Source organism: Dermochelys coriacea, chromosome 2 (assembly GCF_009764565.3).
Source record: "Dermochelys coriacea isolate rDerCor1 chromosome 2, rDerCor1.pri.v4, whole genome shotgun sequence".
NCBI classification, from domain to species: domain Eukaryota; kingdom Metazoa; phylum Chordata; order Testudines; family Dermochelyidae; genus Dermochelys; species Dermochelys coriacea.
This window is the reverse complement of record NC_050069.1, coordinates 57,477,336-57,495,561: the sequence shown is the minus strand read 5'-3', so window position 1 is coordinate 57,495,561 and position 18,226 is coordinate 57,477,336. Positions and strand designations below refer to the sequence as shown.

General features: G+C 38.7%; 1 protein-coding gene across 8 annotated transcripts in view; it reads left to right on the top strand.

Moving 5' to 3' along the window:
• GDAP1 (ganglioside induced differentiation associated protein 1) overlaps positions 1 to 16,658 on the top strand; it is a 52,488-nt gene extending 35,830 nt beyond the window's left edge. For 3 of the 8 annotated variants that reach the window (XM_043507692.1, XM_043507690.1, XM_043507691.1), the window contains exons 2-6: positions 772 to 819; positions 2,585 to 2,758; positions 6,939 to 7,033; positions 7,523 to 7,637; positions 11,256 to 16,658. In XM_043507692.1, the coding sequence (XP_043363627.1) occupies positions 2,602 to 2,758; positions 6,939 to 7,033; positions 7,523 to 7,637; positions 11,256 to 11,638 (750 nt within the window). In that variant the 5' untranslated portion in view covers positions 772 to 819; positions 2,585 to 2,601 and the 3' untranslated portion in view covers positions 11,639 to 16,658. Of the gene's footprint in view, positions 1 to 518; positions 608 to 771; positions 965 to 2,584; positions 2,759 to 6,938; positions 7,034 to 7,522; positions 7,638 to 11,255 lie in introns of those variants that run through there. The other 5 variants (XM_038390682.2, XM_038390683.2, XM_038390681.2 and 2 more) reach the window with 3 other exon arrangements.
• Positions 16,659 to 18,226: the final 1,568 nt, after the last annotated feature.

Sequence of the window (18,226 nt, the reverse complement as noted above, 5' to 3'; positions counted from 1 at the left end):
AAGTACATACACAAGAGAAGCACCAAAAAGAGGACAGGTGTTTAGAAATTTGGCCACCCTTTTTACGTTTATTCAAAGGGGGAGAGCTCTCCAGCCAGCAAATCTTTAGCCAGGCTTTTTGAATATTAACCTGATCCTTAATAAGTCATGTCCAATGTAGTATGTTAATATTTTATTGTAACTTTGTCTTAATAAAAAGTTCCAAAAAAGTAGGTGTCAGTTCCAGTAATGTATACAGAACATATTCGAGAGTATATGGGAAGGAATTTAGATATCACCAAAACTATAGCACCAGGTTTTAAGGTATTTAAAAAAAATCATTTTGTGTTGTTAATTCACTTACATTTTATCAGCTGTTTCTAGGAATACCTGTCAGTCAGGTAATAGCCACCAACTATTTTATGCTAATGATAAATGTGTTGAAAGAAGAGTTTTAGGCAATTACAATTATTCTTTGTTGTTATTTATTTATTTATTTATTTGGTTTACAGTAGCACCTAAGGATCCCAACTGAGATTAGGACTCAGTTATATTAGGAACTGTAGATAGTCCCTACCTACAGAGAATACAATTTAAATAGACAAAGGATGTAAAAGAAGACAGAGAGGTGAAGAGATTTGCCAAAGGTCACACAACAGATCAGTGGCACAGCTGGGAATAGACCCTAGTACTTCTGACTCCCACTGAAACGCATTGCCCCTCTAATTGAACAGTCTATCAGTTTATCCATGGCAAATATCTTAGTCAAGTAATTCTTGCGATATTTTTCAGGTGCGCTTAGTAATTGCTGAAAAAGCACTGAAGTGTGAAGAACATGATGTAAGTTTACCCCTGAGTGAACACAATGAACCTTGGTTTATGCGTTTAAACTCATCTGGAGAAGTGCCTGTCCTTATCCATGGGGAAAATATTATTTGTGAGGCCACACAGATTATTGATTATCTTGAAGAGACATTCGTGGATGGTAATTAAATTTTTTTTAGTTTATGTGATTTTTAATGCAGTACTTATGTGTCGCTGTATAGAGTTTTGTTCATTTTCATAAAAAGTTTCCCATTCCCCAAGCAAACTGATTGCATTGAAAATACTTCAACATCTATTTGACAAGATAACAGATAGTCTGATCACTTACCCTGCTAGCCCAAAGAGGTCAGAAATATGATAATATTTTGCTGTACTAATTGTGTATCAAGGATAAATATAAAATAATAGTTTCACAGAAGGTTGCAGAACATTTTCAATTTTTGGAAAAAACCTCTCACAAAAATGATGCAGTTTCCTGGATAATTCCAGAATAATCTTTTTTTTAAACTATACCCTAAAAGGAGAAAGATAGTGAGTCTGTGTGCGTGCGTGCATGTGCGCACATGAATAAATGGAATAAGGAGATAGAAGTGGGAAGAGTAAATTTATGGTAATAAGAAAGGAATAGTGGCATACCTTGAAATTTCACAACACTTGTCATTACTAGGAAATAGGCAGGATCAATTTTTAAAGAAAACTTTTTTTTTTTTGGCTTGCGCACAGAAACTGTATTTCTTCGAGTGAGGAGAAGACACAACCTTTTGTATTGGTGCTATCTAGTTAGGGCTCTGATACGCTATGGCCCTAACTGGCAAATATAGTTTCAAGGATAAAATGAGTCTGCAGTGGACTTTAGAGATTTCCATAGCAGTAAGAACATGTCACTGTTAGCAGTTCAACACCTGCTGAATTAATTGCTGCTTGCCTTTTGGTCAGATAATGATTGGAGGAAATAGAGAGCTGGGTAAAGCTGAGGGTGGCTACAATCTATGGATACAGATATAAATGAACTGTTATTGCTGCTGTAAAACTCTGTAAAAACATATTTTAAATAATTAAAGTATCATTTTATAATAGATTTTTTGAATCACTGCAATATTTTCTTTTTAATGGGCCATAAGAGATGTATATTGTACTTCAATATGTAGTGACATTGCTTGAAATGTAAAAAATTGATTCTGCTGAAACTGCTTGACTATAATATGCTATGGAGCAGATTCTCTGTTCTGCTAGGTTTCAGAGTAGCAGCCGTGTTAGTCTGTATTCGCAAAAAGAAAAGGAGTACTTGTGGCACCTTAGAGACTAACAAATTTATTAGAGCATAAGCTTTCGTGCACCTTAGAGACTAACAAATTTATTAGAGCATAAGCTTTCGTGAGCTACAGCTCACTTCATCGATCCGATGAAGTGAGCTGTAGCTCACGAAAGCTTATGCTCTAATAAATTTGTTAGTCTCTAAGGTGCCACAAGTACTCCTTTTCTTTCTGTTCTGCTAAGGTCTCTTTAATCACATGCTTAAGTACATTGCTGAAGAGGGATGGGATTACATGCTGAAAATTAAGCACACAGTTAAGTGTTTTGTTGAACTGGGCTCATAGTGGGGGAGGGAGGGGTGGAAATCATCCAGTAGTGAGGATTTCACTTGATAACCATGTCATCTGTGCTACACAGGGACAACTGAAGTATCATTAAGAACACTACTTTTATCATAATATCATTACATATATTATATAGCTCTTCTGATTTATTTTTAAACATCTCCTAAATAAATATATTTCAGAGAAGATACCAAGATTAATGCCAGAAGAAGGAAGCATGTATTACCCAAGGGTGCAACACTATAGAGAGCTCTTGGACTCCTTGCCTATGGATGCCTACACACATGGATGCATTTTACACCCAGAATTAACAGTGGATTCCATGATTCCAGCTTATGCGACAACTAGAATTCGCAGTATGTAGTTAATATAAACCCCAAAATATTGCCATTTAACAGATCTTTCTTTCTTGGTTCTAAATGTGTTTTATAGTTAAAGATTCCTGAGACCTGAGTAAGAATGTAATTTAAAAATTTGCTTAACACATAAACAATTCATACTCAGACATTGTTGATGGCAAATACGTTCGATAAACGGATGCCCTACAGTTAGGCACTTAAATAACTGGGAGCAACTGGGTGCTCAGCAGTTTTGAAAATCAGCTCAATTAATAAAGTAACATGATATGGATTTATTGGCCTAGTTTTAGGCACTCATTTTTTAAAATATTGGCCTTTTTAAATGAACATTAAAATTTTCAAAAGTATGTAAGTTGCTTATGAGGGCCTAGGCTTCTAAGTAATGTAGGCACTTCTGAAAATTTTATCCAGTAACTCAAAACCAGGGATTTAGGAAACTTCAGTTCCATTCTCCCAATGTTGAGCATTCAGTCATAATGACAGGAAATACTGCTATCTATAATACTTTTGGGGGCTGAAAGAGGAGTACATTCATCAAGGTCTTTGTTTTAGAATGAATATGTCCTTTGCCATATTAGGCTGGTAACAATCCTTCCTCGCCCCCACACCCCCAAAGTGCACTTTCGTTCTAGTCGAATTTGTTCAGCTTCAACTGCCAACCAGATAAAATATCTGAGTCATAGCTACTATCTCTTGTGATCACAGCCCCATTGGACATCAGTAGAGCTATGAGCATACTACTGAGGGAAGAATCTAGCCCTATATCTGTCATTTTAACTTTAACATCTTGATAATTTGATAAAAAGATACTTTGCTTAAAATTTTGAAAGATTTGAAAATGTGGAAAAATACTCCTTTTTGGAATATCTGTGGAGTTAATTCTGCTAACAACAGGAAAGGATAGCAATTCTGATTGTGCTTAATATGCACAGACAGTAATGGCATTTGCAAAATTTTAATTTTTTTATGTCACTGTTTTAGGTTATAAAACAATATACATATTGTCCTGTAGGCTGCACTAATAGTGCCTGCACCAAACCATTGCAGTGAAGAAAATATATTCTTTGTAAATGTAGAAATGTACAATGGCAGCAGAACTTCTATTAAAATAATGAACCTGACTGTCCTCTCTCTGAAACTAGTGTAATGAAGAGTAGCCTTACAAAGAGTGGAGTTTCACTGATCTAAAACTTGCGTGAGACGAGAATCTGGCCCCATTTTTTGTAGGAGAAATACCTTTATATTCACACCTGGGGGCAAAAAAGGATAAGCAGCCTGGGTTCATCTGACAAATTAAATTAATTTTTAAAGATCAGTTTGTCCCAAAATCCTGGATCTGCACAACCCCACATTTTGGGAATCTTCAAAGCAGGTTATGGGATGAAATCCTGGCCCCATTGAAGTCAGTGGCAAAACTCTTATTGTCTTCACTGGGGCCTGGATTTCACCTATTGATTTTTCCATTTAGACCAATTTCTGACTCCTAATATGTAGATTGTAAGGGTAGAGGGAACCATGGTAGTCATTTAGTCTGACTTCTGCATAACACAGGCCATAGGACTTCATTGACTTAAATTCTGCTTCAAGTCCAACACTGTGGTTGGACTAGAGCATATCTACTAGAAAAACATATAATGTTGATTTAAAAATTTCCAGTGATTGGAGAATCTACCACAGTCCTTGGTTATTCCAGTGGTTAATTACACTCTCTGTTAAAAATTGCACCTTATTTCTGGTTTGAATATGTCAAGCTTCAAGTTCCAGCCACTGAATTTAGTTATAACTTTGCCTGCTAGATTAAACAGCCTTTTGTTATCAAATTTGTGTTTCCCATGTAGGTGCTTGTAGACTGTGATGAAATCACCCATTTTCTTCTTTGATAAGCCAAATAGATTGAGCTCATTGTGTCTTTCACAACAAAGCATGTTTTCTAATCCTTTAATCATTCCTGTGGCTCTTTTTTGAATCCTCTTCAATTTTTCAACGTCCATCTTGAAATATGGACACCAGAACTGGACACAGTATTCCAATGGTAATCTCATAAGTGCCAAATACAGATGTAATATAGACTTTCTACTCAAGGTCCCCCATTTATACATTCAAGGATAGCATAAGCTCTTATAGCTACAGCATTGCACTGTGAGCTCACGGTCAGTTGATTATCCACCATAACCACCAACTCTTTTTCAGCATCAGTGCTTCCCAGGGTAGAATCCCTCATCCAGTAAGTAGGGCCTCCAGTCTTTGTTTCTAGATGTTGGACTTTACATTTGGCCATATTGAAATGCATATTGTTTACTTCATTGCTTGCCCCCAGTTTAGCAAATGACTCAGATCACTGTATATCACTTCTTCATTATTTACAATTCTTCCAATCTTAGTGTCATGTGCAAACTTTATCAGTAACGCTTCTATGTTTTCTTCCTCGTCATTGATACAAATATAAGTAGCATAGGGCCAAGAAGCAGATCTTGGGACCTCACTAGAAACACAGACACGTAATGATAATTCCTCCTTTAAATTAAATTTGGAGACCTATCAATTAGCCAGTTTTTAAGACTTTTAATGTGTGCCATGTTCTCATTCAGAAACCACTTCTCATTTCTTCAGACTGATTAAAATGACATGTTTCTTTGCAGTTTTCCACACCACTTACTTAATTTTTGTGGACTAAAATATGAATGTAGTGGGTGATTTTATATAATTCCTGTTTCTGTTTTATCAGGCCAAGTAAGTAACTTGTTGAAATATGACTTTCACGGCTATTTAAGGTTGAAACAAAGATCATAAAAATAATGGGCCTTATTTTTCTCTTACAGCAATTTTACTTCAATTTAACTCCACAGATTTAGGCTTCATCTACTCTACAAAGTTTTGATGGCATAGCTGTTGGCTAGCAGTGTGAGAGAATCACACTTCCTAGTTGATACAGCTATGCAGCAAAATTCCTGGTATAGATGCAGCTAAGCTGACTATGTTGGCATAGCTAATGTTGTTCAGAGAGGTAGTTTAGCTATGTTGGCAGAACTCCTTCTGTTGGGTTATACTGCATCTCCACTAGGGGTCTCTGTTGGCACAGCTCTACCAGCAAAACATTTGGATTGTACATTAACTCTCTAAAAGAGTTACACCTAATTTCCACTTGTGAAAGTGAGAGGAGGTTCAGGCCCTATAAGCATTCTTCTGTGTTCAGTTTTTTATTATTGAAGATATGTGTTTTAATAAAAACTTGCTTACTCTGAGCCTAACTTTTGACATTATGGGTTTGTGAGCTGGTGGAGTCTCTTCCAAGGTCCAAAGAAACTACACACTTGTTTAAAAATGAAAAAGTTATCCCCTCTGTAATACAAATAAATAATAATAATGTCACTATAGGGTCTTCACTCACATTTCTTCTTCGCATTACACAAGCAGAACCTTTTGCTAGCCTATAGCAAATATACACCTTGCCCAACATTTTCAAAAGGGGCTGCTGATTTTAGGTGTCTCAAATTTTGACCAACTTGAGACACTTTGGGCCAGATTTTCAAAAGGTATTTAGGTGCAGATAGACAAAGATCTTTAGATGCATAAATACCTGTAAAAATTTGGCCCTTTGTGCCTTGATTTTTTAAGAACTGCTCAGCACTCAGAACACCGATCAAACCTAAAGGGAGCTGTGGTTGCTCCAGGCCCAGGTGTCCAAACCTGGGCACCCAGAAACTGCTCACACAAAATTAGAGACCACCTTTGAAAACTTGGTTGCAAATATTTTTCAGGAACAAAGTATAAGCATTTGCCGCAAAGATATAGCTTCTTACTACGTTTGTTGCCATGTGCCATTGCCCTTCCCTCTTCGGTAATGAGTAACAAAGAAGTTTTGTTTACTGAAAGAGCAAATGAATAACTTCCCCAGTCCTTCATTCTTTTTCCCTGGAACCAAGTGCTTGGTTTATAGAATTAATCACAAAATAGGGCGTAGAAAATGTTTTGGGGTCCCTTGTTAATTCATCATACCACTGCTCCAAACTGTGATATCTCTGAGCCACTTGACATGGAAACTTAATTCAGAAACCACTTCCCATTTAAAATGACATGTTTTGTAGCAGTTTTTAACTCCACTTACTCATTAATTTTTGTGGATGAAAATATGAATATAGTGGGTGATTTTATATAATTCCTGTTTGTGTTTTATTAGGCCAGATAGGTAACACAGAATCAGAACTAAAGAAGCTTGCCAAAGAAAATCCAGATCTCCAAGATGCTTATATAGCAAAACAGAAGCGCCTTAAGGTGAGTAAATTAATGGTATCCCACTGCTAAACTAATTGGATGGTAATATTGGACTTCTCCTGGAATGATTCACCTGTCATTATCAGTGTGCTCATTCAGGGAGACAGCCCTGCAAAACGTTTAGCACTTTGTCTCCCATCCAGCAGAACACTTCAATACATGCTTAATTTAAAGAACCTTAATATGCCAATGACTTCAAAGTTAAGCCTGTACATGAGTGCTTTGCTGGACTGAAGTGAGAGTACTCATCCCATTGCAGGATTAAGCACTCACAGAGTATCTCCATGCTGTAAAGAATTTTTTTCTGTTCTTTGAGTCGTTACTAATATATGTATTGCCAATAGCTTCCACTTGGCTTTTAACTGTGATGGGAAAATGTGCACATTTTATGAACATGTACTGTAATCCCAAAATGAATCTTCCTCCGAAAACACTAACTATAATATATATGTATGATTGTTTAAAACTATAACCTATGTATATTTGCAGTCTAAGCTGCTGGACCATGATAATATAAAGTACCTGAAGAAAATACTTGATGAATTGGAAAAAGTTTTGGATCAGGTGGAGACTGAGTTACAAAGGAGAAATGAAGAAACACCAGGTAAGGGATTATTCCTGTTTAATTCTATTGGCAGTTATGTTTAACACAATTGATTCATCCAGATAGCAGCATTTGTTCTGAATGATACTTTTTGATGTATCCATTTTAATTTATAGCCATCTAACTGCACTGAGCCTATCAAATATGGCTTTCGATACTAATTTATTCTAATGCAATCTACTGTCATTAGGAGCATATATGAGCACTTTTAAGTGTGCTTTTGAGACCTTGATCACACATTTTCAGCATGATTAGCCACAACATTCCATACTGCTTTTAAAAAAACATTTCATAAATTGCTTGAGGTCCCAATTCATCATAACAAGTTCGTGCCTAACTTTAAACACATCAGTAGGTCTCATGTGCTTAAAGTTAGGCATATGCTTAAATACCATGCTGAATTTAAGCTGTTGTGATGGAGATAGGTACAGATCTGACAGTCCTGGAGATTAAAGGCCTCTAGTCCCAGAACAAAAACACTGCAGAGCAGTGTATCCTAACCTTAGCCGATCCTTTTTAAAGAAAGCTCATTCTTTCCAGAGTCTGATCCAACTCCCACATAAATCAATGGGAGCCTCTCCTCTGACTTTACTGGGAGCTGGATCAAGCTCTCTATCCTTCACCCTTCTACTGAGACTACCAATAAGAATGCCAGTTGGTATTAACCTGTTATGTAAGTGAGCTCCTACTCACTGAGAACAGAACTCAGACAACTAACTCACTTCACATAGACAGCAAACCAGAAGTCAGATTGTAACAGCTTTTAGTCTCTATCAATACAGGCCGGATTAAAACCAATGAATTATACAATAGTGAATAAATCTTTTGGCCAAATTCTGTACTGCCACAATGCCAGTGGAGTTACACCAGCAAAGAATTTCATCCCATTACCAAACCTTTGAGGATTCATCTATACCCTCTGGAATTTCATCCAGATGCTCTAGAGTTTCTTGCATTTGTAAATAATAATCAAGCCTAGAACTTTCTGGACTCCCTGTTGAAGAGTTACCCAAATTGATTAAAAAACTGAATTCAGAAATCTTAATCTCATTCTAGTGCTGAGAATGAGCTGTTTAACCAAATACAAACATTTTTTATGACTGTTTCTCGTGGTTTTTCTTTCTTGAGATTCACTTCCAATTTCCTCTGTCTCCAAACTCCCCCTGCCCCCCACATCATCAATAGCAGCTCTAGTGATCAGATGATAACATTTCAGTGAACAAATGAGATGTACCAACACCACTTCGTGAGGTACTTTGTTTTCTCATAGAGATCTTTCATCCAAACAGTGACCTGGCATGACATCACTTAGATTGAGATTTGACAAGAGTATAGCAGGGGAAGGGAGGTGGCATTTGGCTGCATGTCAGACTTCTGACAAATCAGATGCTTCTCTGAACTTCATCTAAGCTATCCAAACCTCTTGAGTCTGCAAATAGACCAGAAAAATCTCATGATTACAGGCTTTCTCATGAGATGTCTGGTTCTTGCTTTGGTTAGGCCAGAGATACCATTAAAACATGTTTTCTCAATTCTCACAATTGTTTCATTTTCATGCTCTTCCTCACATCCTGGCTCCAGCTGGGATTGGAAGGAGTCATTCGGAAATTGAATTAGAAGGCTGGTTCTAAGGATTTCCCAGTCCAACCTCAAGCAGGTAAAACCACAACACACATGGGAAAGTGTGTTCTCATGAGACTTCAGTTTTATAGAGTCTTCTTTACTGAAGTAATTAGTTCATTTCCATTTCACAATGTATGTTACTTTCAGCAAGATAAGAATAAGATCAAATGTTTGGGTGCCCATCTGAACCAAACCTCCAAACAATATGGATTTCACTTCTCACTGTTGGTCAGAATCCTAAACAAAAATACAGATTAATATGCAGAATTATAAAGCCCATTTTTAATATACAGTAAAAGCTTTGTTATCTGGCATGATGAGGGAATGAGGGTTCTGGCTAGTCAAATATTCCGGTCAACTAAGAGTTATACTTACCAATGCGAGTTGTGGAGCCAGCGCTTGGGGCAGGGGCAGTGCACAGAGCTGTGTGACTGCACCTCTGCCTAGGAGTAACAGGGACATGTCGCTGCTTGTAGGGAGCTGCCTGAGGTGAGTGCCACCTGGATCTGGACACCTGGTGGCAACCCTATCAGAAATGATGGTTTTTAGAGCTTTCCAGTTGGGAAAGTGCCAGATAACACAGCTTTGACTGTATTGTTTTTCTTTTTTCTTCCTCTTTTAATCCCTTTCATGTTTTTGATCTCCTTTTCTACCTGTTTATTCTATCTCTCTGACTTTCCAGCTATAGATTTATAGATTTTTAAGGCCAGAAGTGACCATTCGATCATCTAATCAGACTTCCTAGCCATAGAATTTCATGCAGTTACCCCGTATGGAGCCCAACAACTTGTGTTTAAATAAAGCATATCTTTCAGACAGGCATCCAGTTTTCATCAGAAGACTTCAAGAGACAGAGAATCACCACTTCCTTTGGTAGTTCCAATAGTTAATCATCCTCACTGCTTTAAAAAAAAGTGCCTCATTTCTAATTTGAATTTGTCTGTCTTTAACTTTTAGACACTGGTTCTTGCTATTCCTTTTACTACTAGATTAAAGAGCCCTGTAGAACTGGGTATTTCTCCCTGGGAATGTACTTGTGTACCACAATGAAGTCACCTCTCAATCTGTCTCTGACCTTCTATTCCTTCATTTTACTACTCCAATCTCTCCCTCCCTCCTAGTCTTCTTCCTCACACAAGTCTCCTGCTTACACAGTTAGCTGCTTAGATCTTCACTTTTATTCTCCTTTTGTAAGGATTAACTTCCATATCTCTCTTCAGCTGCACAGAACGGATTCTCTCCCTGCATAGGTCTCTCTCCCCAGCCTTTTAGATATAACCACAGATCTCCCAGGCTAAGAGAACATATACTTATTTTGATTTGAGAAATACAGCAGAGAGCACTGTATTTCACTTGAGCATTTCCACTTGAGATCTAAGCAGAATGTAACTTGCTGACTGGGTCATAGGAGGGCAATTAGGGGACTTGTAGTTAAATTGGCAATCCTGAAAGAATTACAGTCAGATCATAAAAGTTCTGGGTAGGCAATGGGTCAGTGTAGAGCTCCTCTAATGGCCAGATCAACAGGTTAATTTTCTTTTGCTTGGAAAATTTTCATCAGATGTAAGCAGCTCCTATTTGAGTTTTTTTAAATAGTGTCATCCTGTTTGTGTCATTGTACCACACCTTTACAAGGGGGACCTGTAGCCCTTGTTAGAGTTCAGCAAAGCTCCCTTGCTTCCCTTCACCTCTACTGAATTAATTTAGTCTTGAGAAAATTTAATTGGGAGCAAAAAATGGGTCGTAAAGTACAAAACTGAAGTGTGGATCTTACTGGGCAACTGGGAGGTGGACTTTGCAGCATTGTATAGACTATGGAAGGGGTTGGAGAAGGAAGTTAGCTATTAAATCCGATTTTTAACTTTCAAAGTACTATTGTTGTTTATGAATCTGTTTATGTACTAGCACTAAACATACATGTAATAGACCAGGCAACCTTCCACATACCTTGTACTTTGTTAGCTCCTAATCCTTTGTGTATTTATCTCTGATTAGAAGATGGACAGCAGCCTTGGCTGTGTGGCGAATTCTTTAGTTTGGCAGATGTATCGCTTGCTGTTACATTACATCGCCTGAAGTTTCTGGGGTTTGCAAGAAGAAACTGGGGAAATGGAAAACGACCCAACTTGGAAGCCTATTATGAACGTGTCTTGAAGAGAAAAACATTTAACAAAGTTTTAGGACATGTCAACAACATATTAATCTCAGCAGTTCTGCCAACTGCATTCCGGGTGGCCAAGAAAAGGGCACCAAGAGTACTTGGTACGACCATGTTGGTTGGCTTGCTAGCGGGAATGGGTTATTTTGCTTTCACGTGTCTTCGGAAGAGATTTGTCAACATGATGTTATCAATTAGAACAAGACAACCTTATTTTTAAACTCTAATTTGCCTGGTTGTGGGTGGGGAACACCTCTAACCCCCAGGAAAATTTCCAAGATAAACATATATGAAAGATTCATGGAGCAGAACATTGTCACAGAATAATAGTCTCCTACAATTGCATACATGTATTGGAAAAGCTGAAATACTTGTAGATAATAAATGTTATGGGGACAATAAAGAAAATTAAATATGTTCTTTTCAAATGAGGAGCTGTAGATTCTGTGGCAATGTTTTCTTAGCAGAATCATTGTTTCTGTCTCTTTTACCAAATGACTGATGTAATTTTAGAACTTTTATTCAATTGGTATTCTTGCAGCAATGCGACAGGTGCTCATTGTGGGTGAAATTCTTCAGTGTGCAGAAGAACAGCACAAGTCCTGGACTCCACTTGAGCCCTGAAAACAGGATTTAAGTGGGACTTAAGTGACCCATAGTCCTTGTGCCTGTCCTTTGCATGAGAGAGAATTTCACCAAGATCAACTGCCATTGATTTGCAATGGGGCCATTATGACTGGCTTAGGAAATAGCCCTATAGGGCCAGGTTTTCATATGGAGGTTCAAATAGTAGCAGAGTTTCATTTATTTGGGAAGATACCTGAACTGGGTGTGTGAAAATCAGCTAATTTGGGAAGACATAAGAGGAGATTTTTCAAAGGGATAACTAGCAGGTAGGCTGTCAACTCCCATTGAGATTCAGGCACCTAACTTCCACTTGTCCCTTTGAAAATCCCCTGCATGGCCTGTGTGCACTCAAATAACCAATTTGCCTATATACCTTGCATATTTTTGCCTACAAATTAGGTGGGTGTAATTGTATGTAAGTGATTACATTTGTGAAAATATTGCCCATAAGCCTATCAGAAAATATCTTACCCATTAAAAATAGCTTTTTATGTGAGTAAGATTTTCTGAGGATAGCTTCATTTTTGTTTATTTTTATTAGTGGAAAAGAGTTTGCCATCTGTCAAGTTTGATTGGCTAACATAAAGATTCAAAGTGGGTAATTCTCCAGCCTGGTCTACTTATTTACTGAGAGGTTACACCTTGGTGAAAATTGTTTGTACAACCTGGGAATAGCAAATTTGTATTGCAGTTTCTTCATAAAGCTACAGTTTGGATTTGAAGAAACAATGTAAATAACACAGATGCTTTAATGCAATCCACCAGTCAATGGCTACTGATGGATGCATTGTTCAACCTGACCCAACTCCCTGTCATTCCTGTGGCAGTTGTGCACCTATCTGAGGCCAGATTTTGTTTGTGTGTCAGTCAGTGGCTTGACAGGAAGCACAAACTACCATAAGTCTGACCTAGCAAGATTTCTAGCTCATTTGTGAAGACCCAGAATGTTTCAAGAATTTTGGATTTATATCTGAACCAAAACACATCTGAAGTTTTTGAAGTTTGGCTATCAGTAACTAATAGACAGGGGTATTCTATCTGCTACCCAAGATCCATAAACCTTGAAACCCTGGACGCCTCATCATCTCAGGCATCGACACTCTTACAGCAGGATTATCTGGCTATTTGGACCCTCTCCTCAGACCCTACGCTACCAGCACTCCTAGCTATCTTCGAGACACCACCAACTTCCTGAGGAAACTACAGTGCATTGGTGATCTTCCTGAAAAAACCATCCTGGCCACCATGGATGTAGAAGCTCTTTACACCAATATTCTACAGGAGGATGGACTACAAGCTGTCAAGAACAGTATCCCTGATGAGGCCACAGCATGCCTGGTGGCTGAGCTTTGTGACTTTGTCCTCACCCACAACCATTTCAGATTTGGGGACAACTTATACCTTCAAGTCAGTGGCACTGCTGTGGGTACCCGTATGGCCCCACAGTATGCCACCATTTTTATGACTGACTTAGAACAACGCTTCCTCAGCTCTTGTCCCGTAGTGCCCCTTCTCAACTTGCACTACATTGATGACATTTTCACCATATGGACCCACGGGAAGGAGGCCCTTGAAGAATTCCACATGGATTTCAACAACTTACACCCCACCATCAACTTCAGCCTGGACCAGTCCACAGAAGAGACCCACTTCCTGGACACTACAGTGCAAATAAATGATGGTCACATAAACACCACCCTATACTGGAAACCTACTGACTGCTATACTTATCTACATGCCTCCAACTTCCATCCAGGACACATCACACGATCATCTACAGCCAAGCCCTAAGATACAACCGAATTTGCTCCAATCCCTCAGACAGAGACAAACACCTACAAGATCTTTATCAAGCATTCTTAAAACTACAATACCCACCTGGGGAAGTGAGGAAAGAGATTGACAGAGCGAGACGGGTACCCAGAAATCACCTACTACAGGACAGGCCCAACAAGGAAAATAACAGAACACCACTGGCCATCACGTACAGCCCCCAGCTAAAACCTCTCCAGCACATTATCAACGATCTACAATCTACCCTGGAAAACGATCCCTCACTCTCACAGACCTTGGGAGGCAGGCCAGTCCTCACTTACAGAAAGCCCCCCAACCTGAAGCAAATACTCACCAGCAACTACACACCACACCACAGAAACACTAACACAGGAACCAATCCCTGTAGCAAACCTCATTGCCTACTCTTTCCCCATATCTACTCTAGCAACACCATCAGAGGATCCAACCACATCAGCCATACCATCAGAGGCTTATTCATCTGCACATCTACAAATGTTATATATGACATCATGTGCCAGCAATGCCCCTCTGCCATGTACATTGGCCAAACCGGACAGTCCCTAAGTAAAAGAATAGATGGACTCAAATCGGACATCAGGAATGGTAACATACAAAAGCCAGTAGAAGAACACTTCAGTCTTCCTGGACATTCTCTAACAGATTTAAAAGTAGCTATACTTGAACAAAAAAATTTCAGAAACAGACTTCAAAGAGAAATAGCAGAACTAAAATTCATTTGCAAATTTAACACCATTAATTTGGGCCTGAATAGGGACTGGGAGTGTCTGGCTCAAAAGCAGCTTTGCCTCTTCTGGAATTGACACCTCCTCATCTATTATTAGGAGTGGACTACATCCATCCTGATCGAATTGGCCCTTTCAGCACTGGTTCTCCACTTGTGAGGTAACTCCCTTCTCTTCATGTGTCAGTATAATTACTGCATCTGTAATTTTCACTCCATGCATCTGATGAAGTGGGTTCTAGCCCATGAAAGCTTATGCCCAAGTAAATCTGTTAGTTTTTAAGGTGCCATCGGACTCCTTCTTGTTTTAGTAGACAAAATGTTACTGTAATATCTAGTAATGGGCCTGAATCAAACTCCTATATCCCAATGCCCACAAACTTTAGTTGTTTGCGGTGGTCTATCTCTAGTAATGTCTGGTTGAATTCTAATGGTCATTTGAAATGAGTGAATATATATTTTACCTGGATAGTTTTGGTGTCAAGCAGATGTTGAAAGGGATAATTTGTTCGTTGAACATTGCTGGTTATAATTTAACAGAGTGTTAAATGTTTAACAAAAGATGGCCCAAATTTTACTGCTTCTTTTCATTAGTAAGAAACATTCATACATAGGAAACAATGCTTTTTGTTTGTTTATCTGTTGATGGTAAAAGACAGTTTCATATAATTCCATTTAATGACCCAATTGTTTTGGACATCTTGATAAATTGAATGTGCTGTTTACAAAAACTTAGTATTGCTAGAGTAAATTTAATCCAGTAACACTGTTAATGTTTTGTTAGCTTTAATTGACTCTTGTTTTGTTGTTTGTGTATTGCAGCACATCTATATTTACTTTGTATCTGGCAAATTCCACAAAACAATATGCATCACTGGATGCTTCAGTAGCATGTCATATTTCCGAGGAGTTTGAAAGTATAACATTAAAATATCTGTTCAAGTCATTCTAAAATTAACATAATTTAAATATGGACTATGCAGAATGAATTTCACCTTCTTTCCCTGCATAAAGTTGTCTTCCTAGAGAAATGTTTTCTGTTAGCACAAGTGTCCAGCCCACACTACCAATTTGTATGTATATTTATGATGAAGACTAATGATTGGTCAGGCTGTATAGTTTCACTCCCTGTTATCTATCCTTGATCTTTTGTGCCCTTGAGATTACACACATTCATTGCCTGCCAACAGTAGCATGTACTGCTGGGAAGAGCTGAAATGACCACCAGATGTCAGTACTCTGCTAGGGCTGCACTTTGAGAATCCAGTTGAATTGTCATTGAAACTCTCACAAATTTAAATGTTTCTGCTCTTGATCTGAGGCAAAGGGAATATCCTCCTCAGAGTAGCTAGTGTGATTAAAAATGGTGTGACACAATTTATTTGCCATGTGATTTCAAACTGTTTTCAAACCTGGAATATTTATTGAATGACATAGTTTCTATAGTAAATATGTAGTGGCCTATGTAATTTGAGATCCTCTAGCAGAGGGCAGAGTTAAAACAACAGTTCACATTAACATGAACACTGAGTAGCAGGGAAATATATCTATCTGAATGAACACTTTATGGATAACACTATTCAGGAAAGTTCAGGTTGCTAGTTAGAGCATAAGTCTGTCACTAAAACTGTAATACTAAGTAGCTTTTGTTAGCCTTATGATTAACTACTTGATAGGCTACTCATTCTCACTGCGCTAAAGTGCTCTTCATCATGGCTGAAATCCACTCCTGTGCAGAGGGCCAATAAAAGACCTATCACATTACTTAAGACCTCAACATAGGGCTGATGTGGGATTTAAGTGTGCATTGACCTTGTGAGGACCCTGTGCACAGGGGTGAATTTCACCTTGTATTTGTAAAGTTGCTTGTCTTTTAATCCAGTTTCTTTCCAGCAGTGATTAGTACTGCTTCCTGTGACCATTTTGTAGTTTGGATGCTCTCCTCCTTTAGTTTTCATATACCGTTTTCTCTCCATATGTCACACAGCTGATGTACAGCAGTATGCTAGTATTTTTTTTTTGTATCATATGCTTGTATGTGGGCTCAGAAAAATAAATATGGGAAGTGAAATGATGTTCTAGAGTAATGCATTTCCTTTGGTTTAACAAAACTGAGCACGTTTGAGAAGCACAAGGTTTTCCTGTAAAGTGAAATTATTTAGGCTGAGGCTGTTCTAGGAATTAAGCCACATAAATTTACAATTTACATGTAATACGAGAGACAGTTGTTCACTGAGTTTGTGCACATGTGGAAATAACATAGTTACAATTACATTGCTTCCTTTGGCTCCCTGATTGGCTGAGCCTATCTGATATACAGCAGAAGTCATTTTAATATGTTTCTTCAGAAGGAGAGGCTATATTTTGTGTGCTTTCTGAGAGAATGAGAAAATTACTAACTTACCTTTTAGGGTCTGGTCTGGTAATCTTTGCTTATATCATAATTTGCATTACAATAGTGTTTACAGGGCCCCAGCTAAAACCACGGCTCCTTTGTGCTAGACACATAGTGAGAGAAGAGTTCCTGCCCTGAAGAGCTTATACTCTAAATAGACAAGAAGGGAAACAGGCACACAAAAGTGACATGACTTGCCCAAGGTCACACAGCAAGTCAGTACAGAACCATATCTCCTGCCTCTCACACCATGTCTCTCTAACATGAGTAATTTGTAATCACATGAATAGATCCTATGGACATGAGTGGAAATATTTGTGACTAGGAATAGTTCATGTAAATAAAGGTTACAGATTTCCATCCTTATTTTTTAAGGGGCTTGAGTCTTAGTGTTACACTAGCAGCCACTCACTAGAGCTGATGGCACACGTCTCTACCCCAGGGCACTGATAGAGGCAATAGCAGACCACAGCTGTATGATGTTCCCGACTGCAATGGTGGTGGGTGCTTACTGTCCTAATCCCCTAGATTAGATTATGGGTTCAGTGCTCACCCTACCTCTGACAGGCTCCACAAGGGCAAATGCAGCAACTCAAGTTCAGTTGGGACTAATTAACTCATTGAGTAACTGGGAGGCAGTTAATTAAGCAGGGAAGCACCTGGGCATGAGGAACAGTCCCCAGACAGACAGAGCTCCCAAAGGGAGGAATCTCAGGGGGGACCTGGTGAGGGGACTCACCAGAAAGGGAAATCAAGGAAGAATGGTCCTGGGTCTGAAAGGGGTGATGCTGCACAGGACTGCCAAATAGCATTTCAGGGTGAGGGTCGCTGCCACAAAGACCTTTAAGGGGTAGCAGGCTGCCATCTGCCAAAGTTGGTAAAGACAATAGCAGGTCCCCAGTCCTTCTGTACATGGAGACTACATGGAGTACAATGTTGGCACTTAACAAAGACAACATAAGGTAGGTGTGATGGTGTCATGTGAAGGTGTGTGAGGGAAAGGCTTGGTGGGAGGGTTGGTTTGTGTGATGAAAAAGGGACACAAGACCTGATGGGGACCTCACTAGACCAAGAGAGCTTAGATAAGTATCCAAACATTTGTTTAACAACATCTGCTCCCACTGAAGTCAAAACAGCATTCTGCTTCACACTTGCAGAGATTCTCCAGACATAAGGAGGATTTCCCAGTAGTAATCTCTGACCTCTTTAGGTTTACTTTGCACCACATAGAAAGAATCTGGCCCACA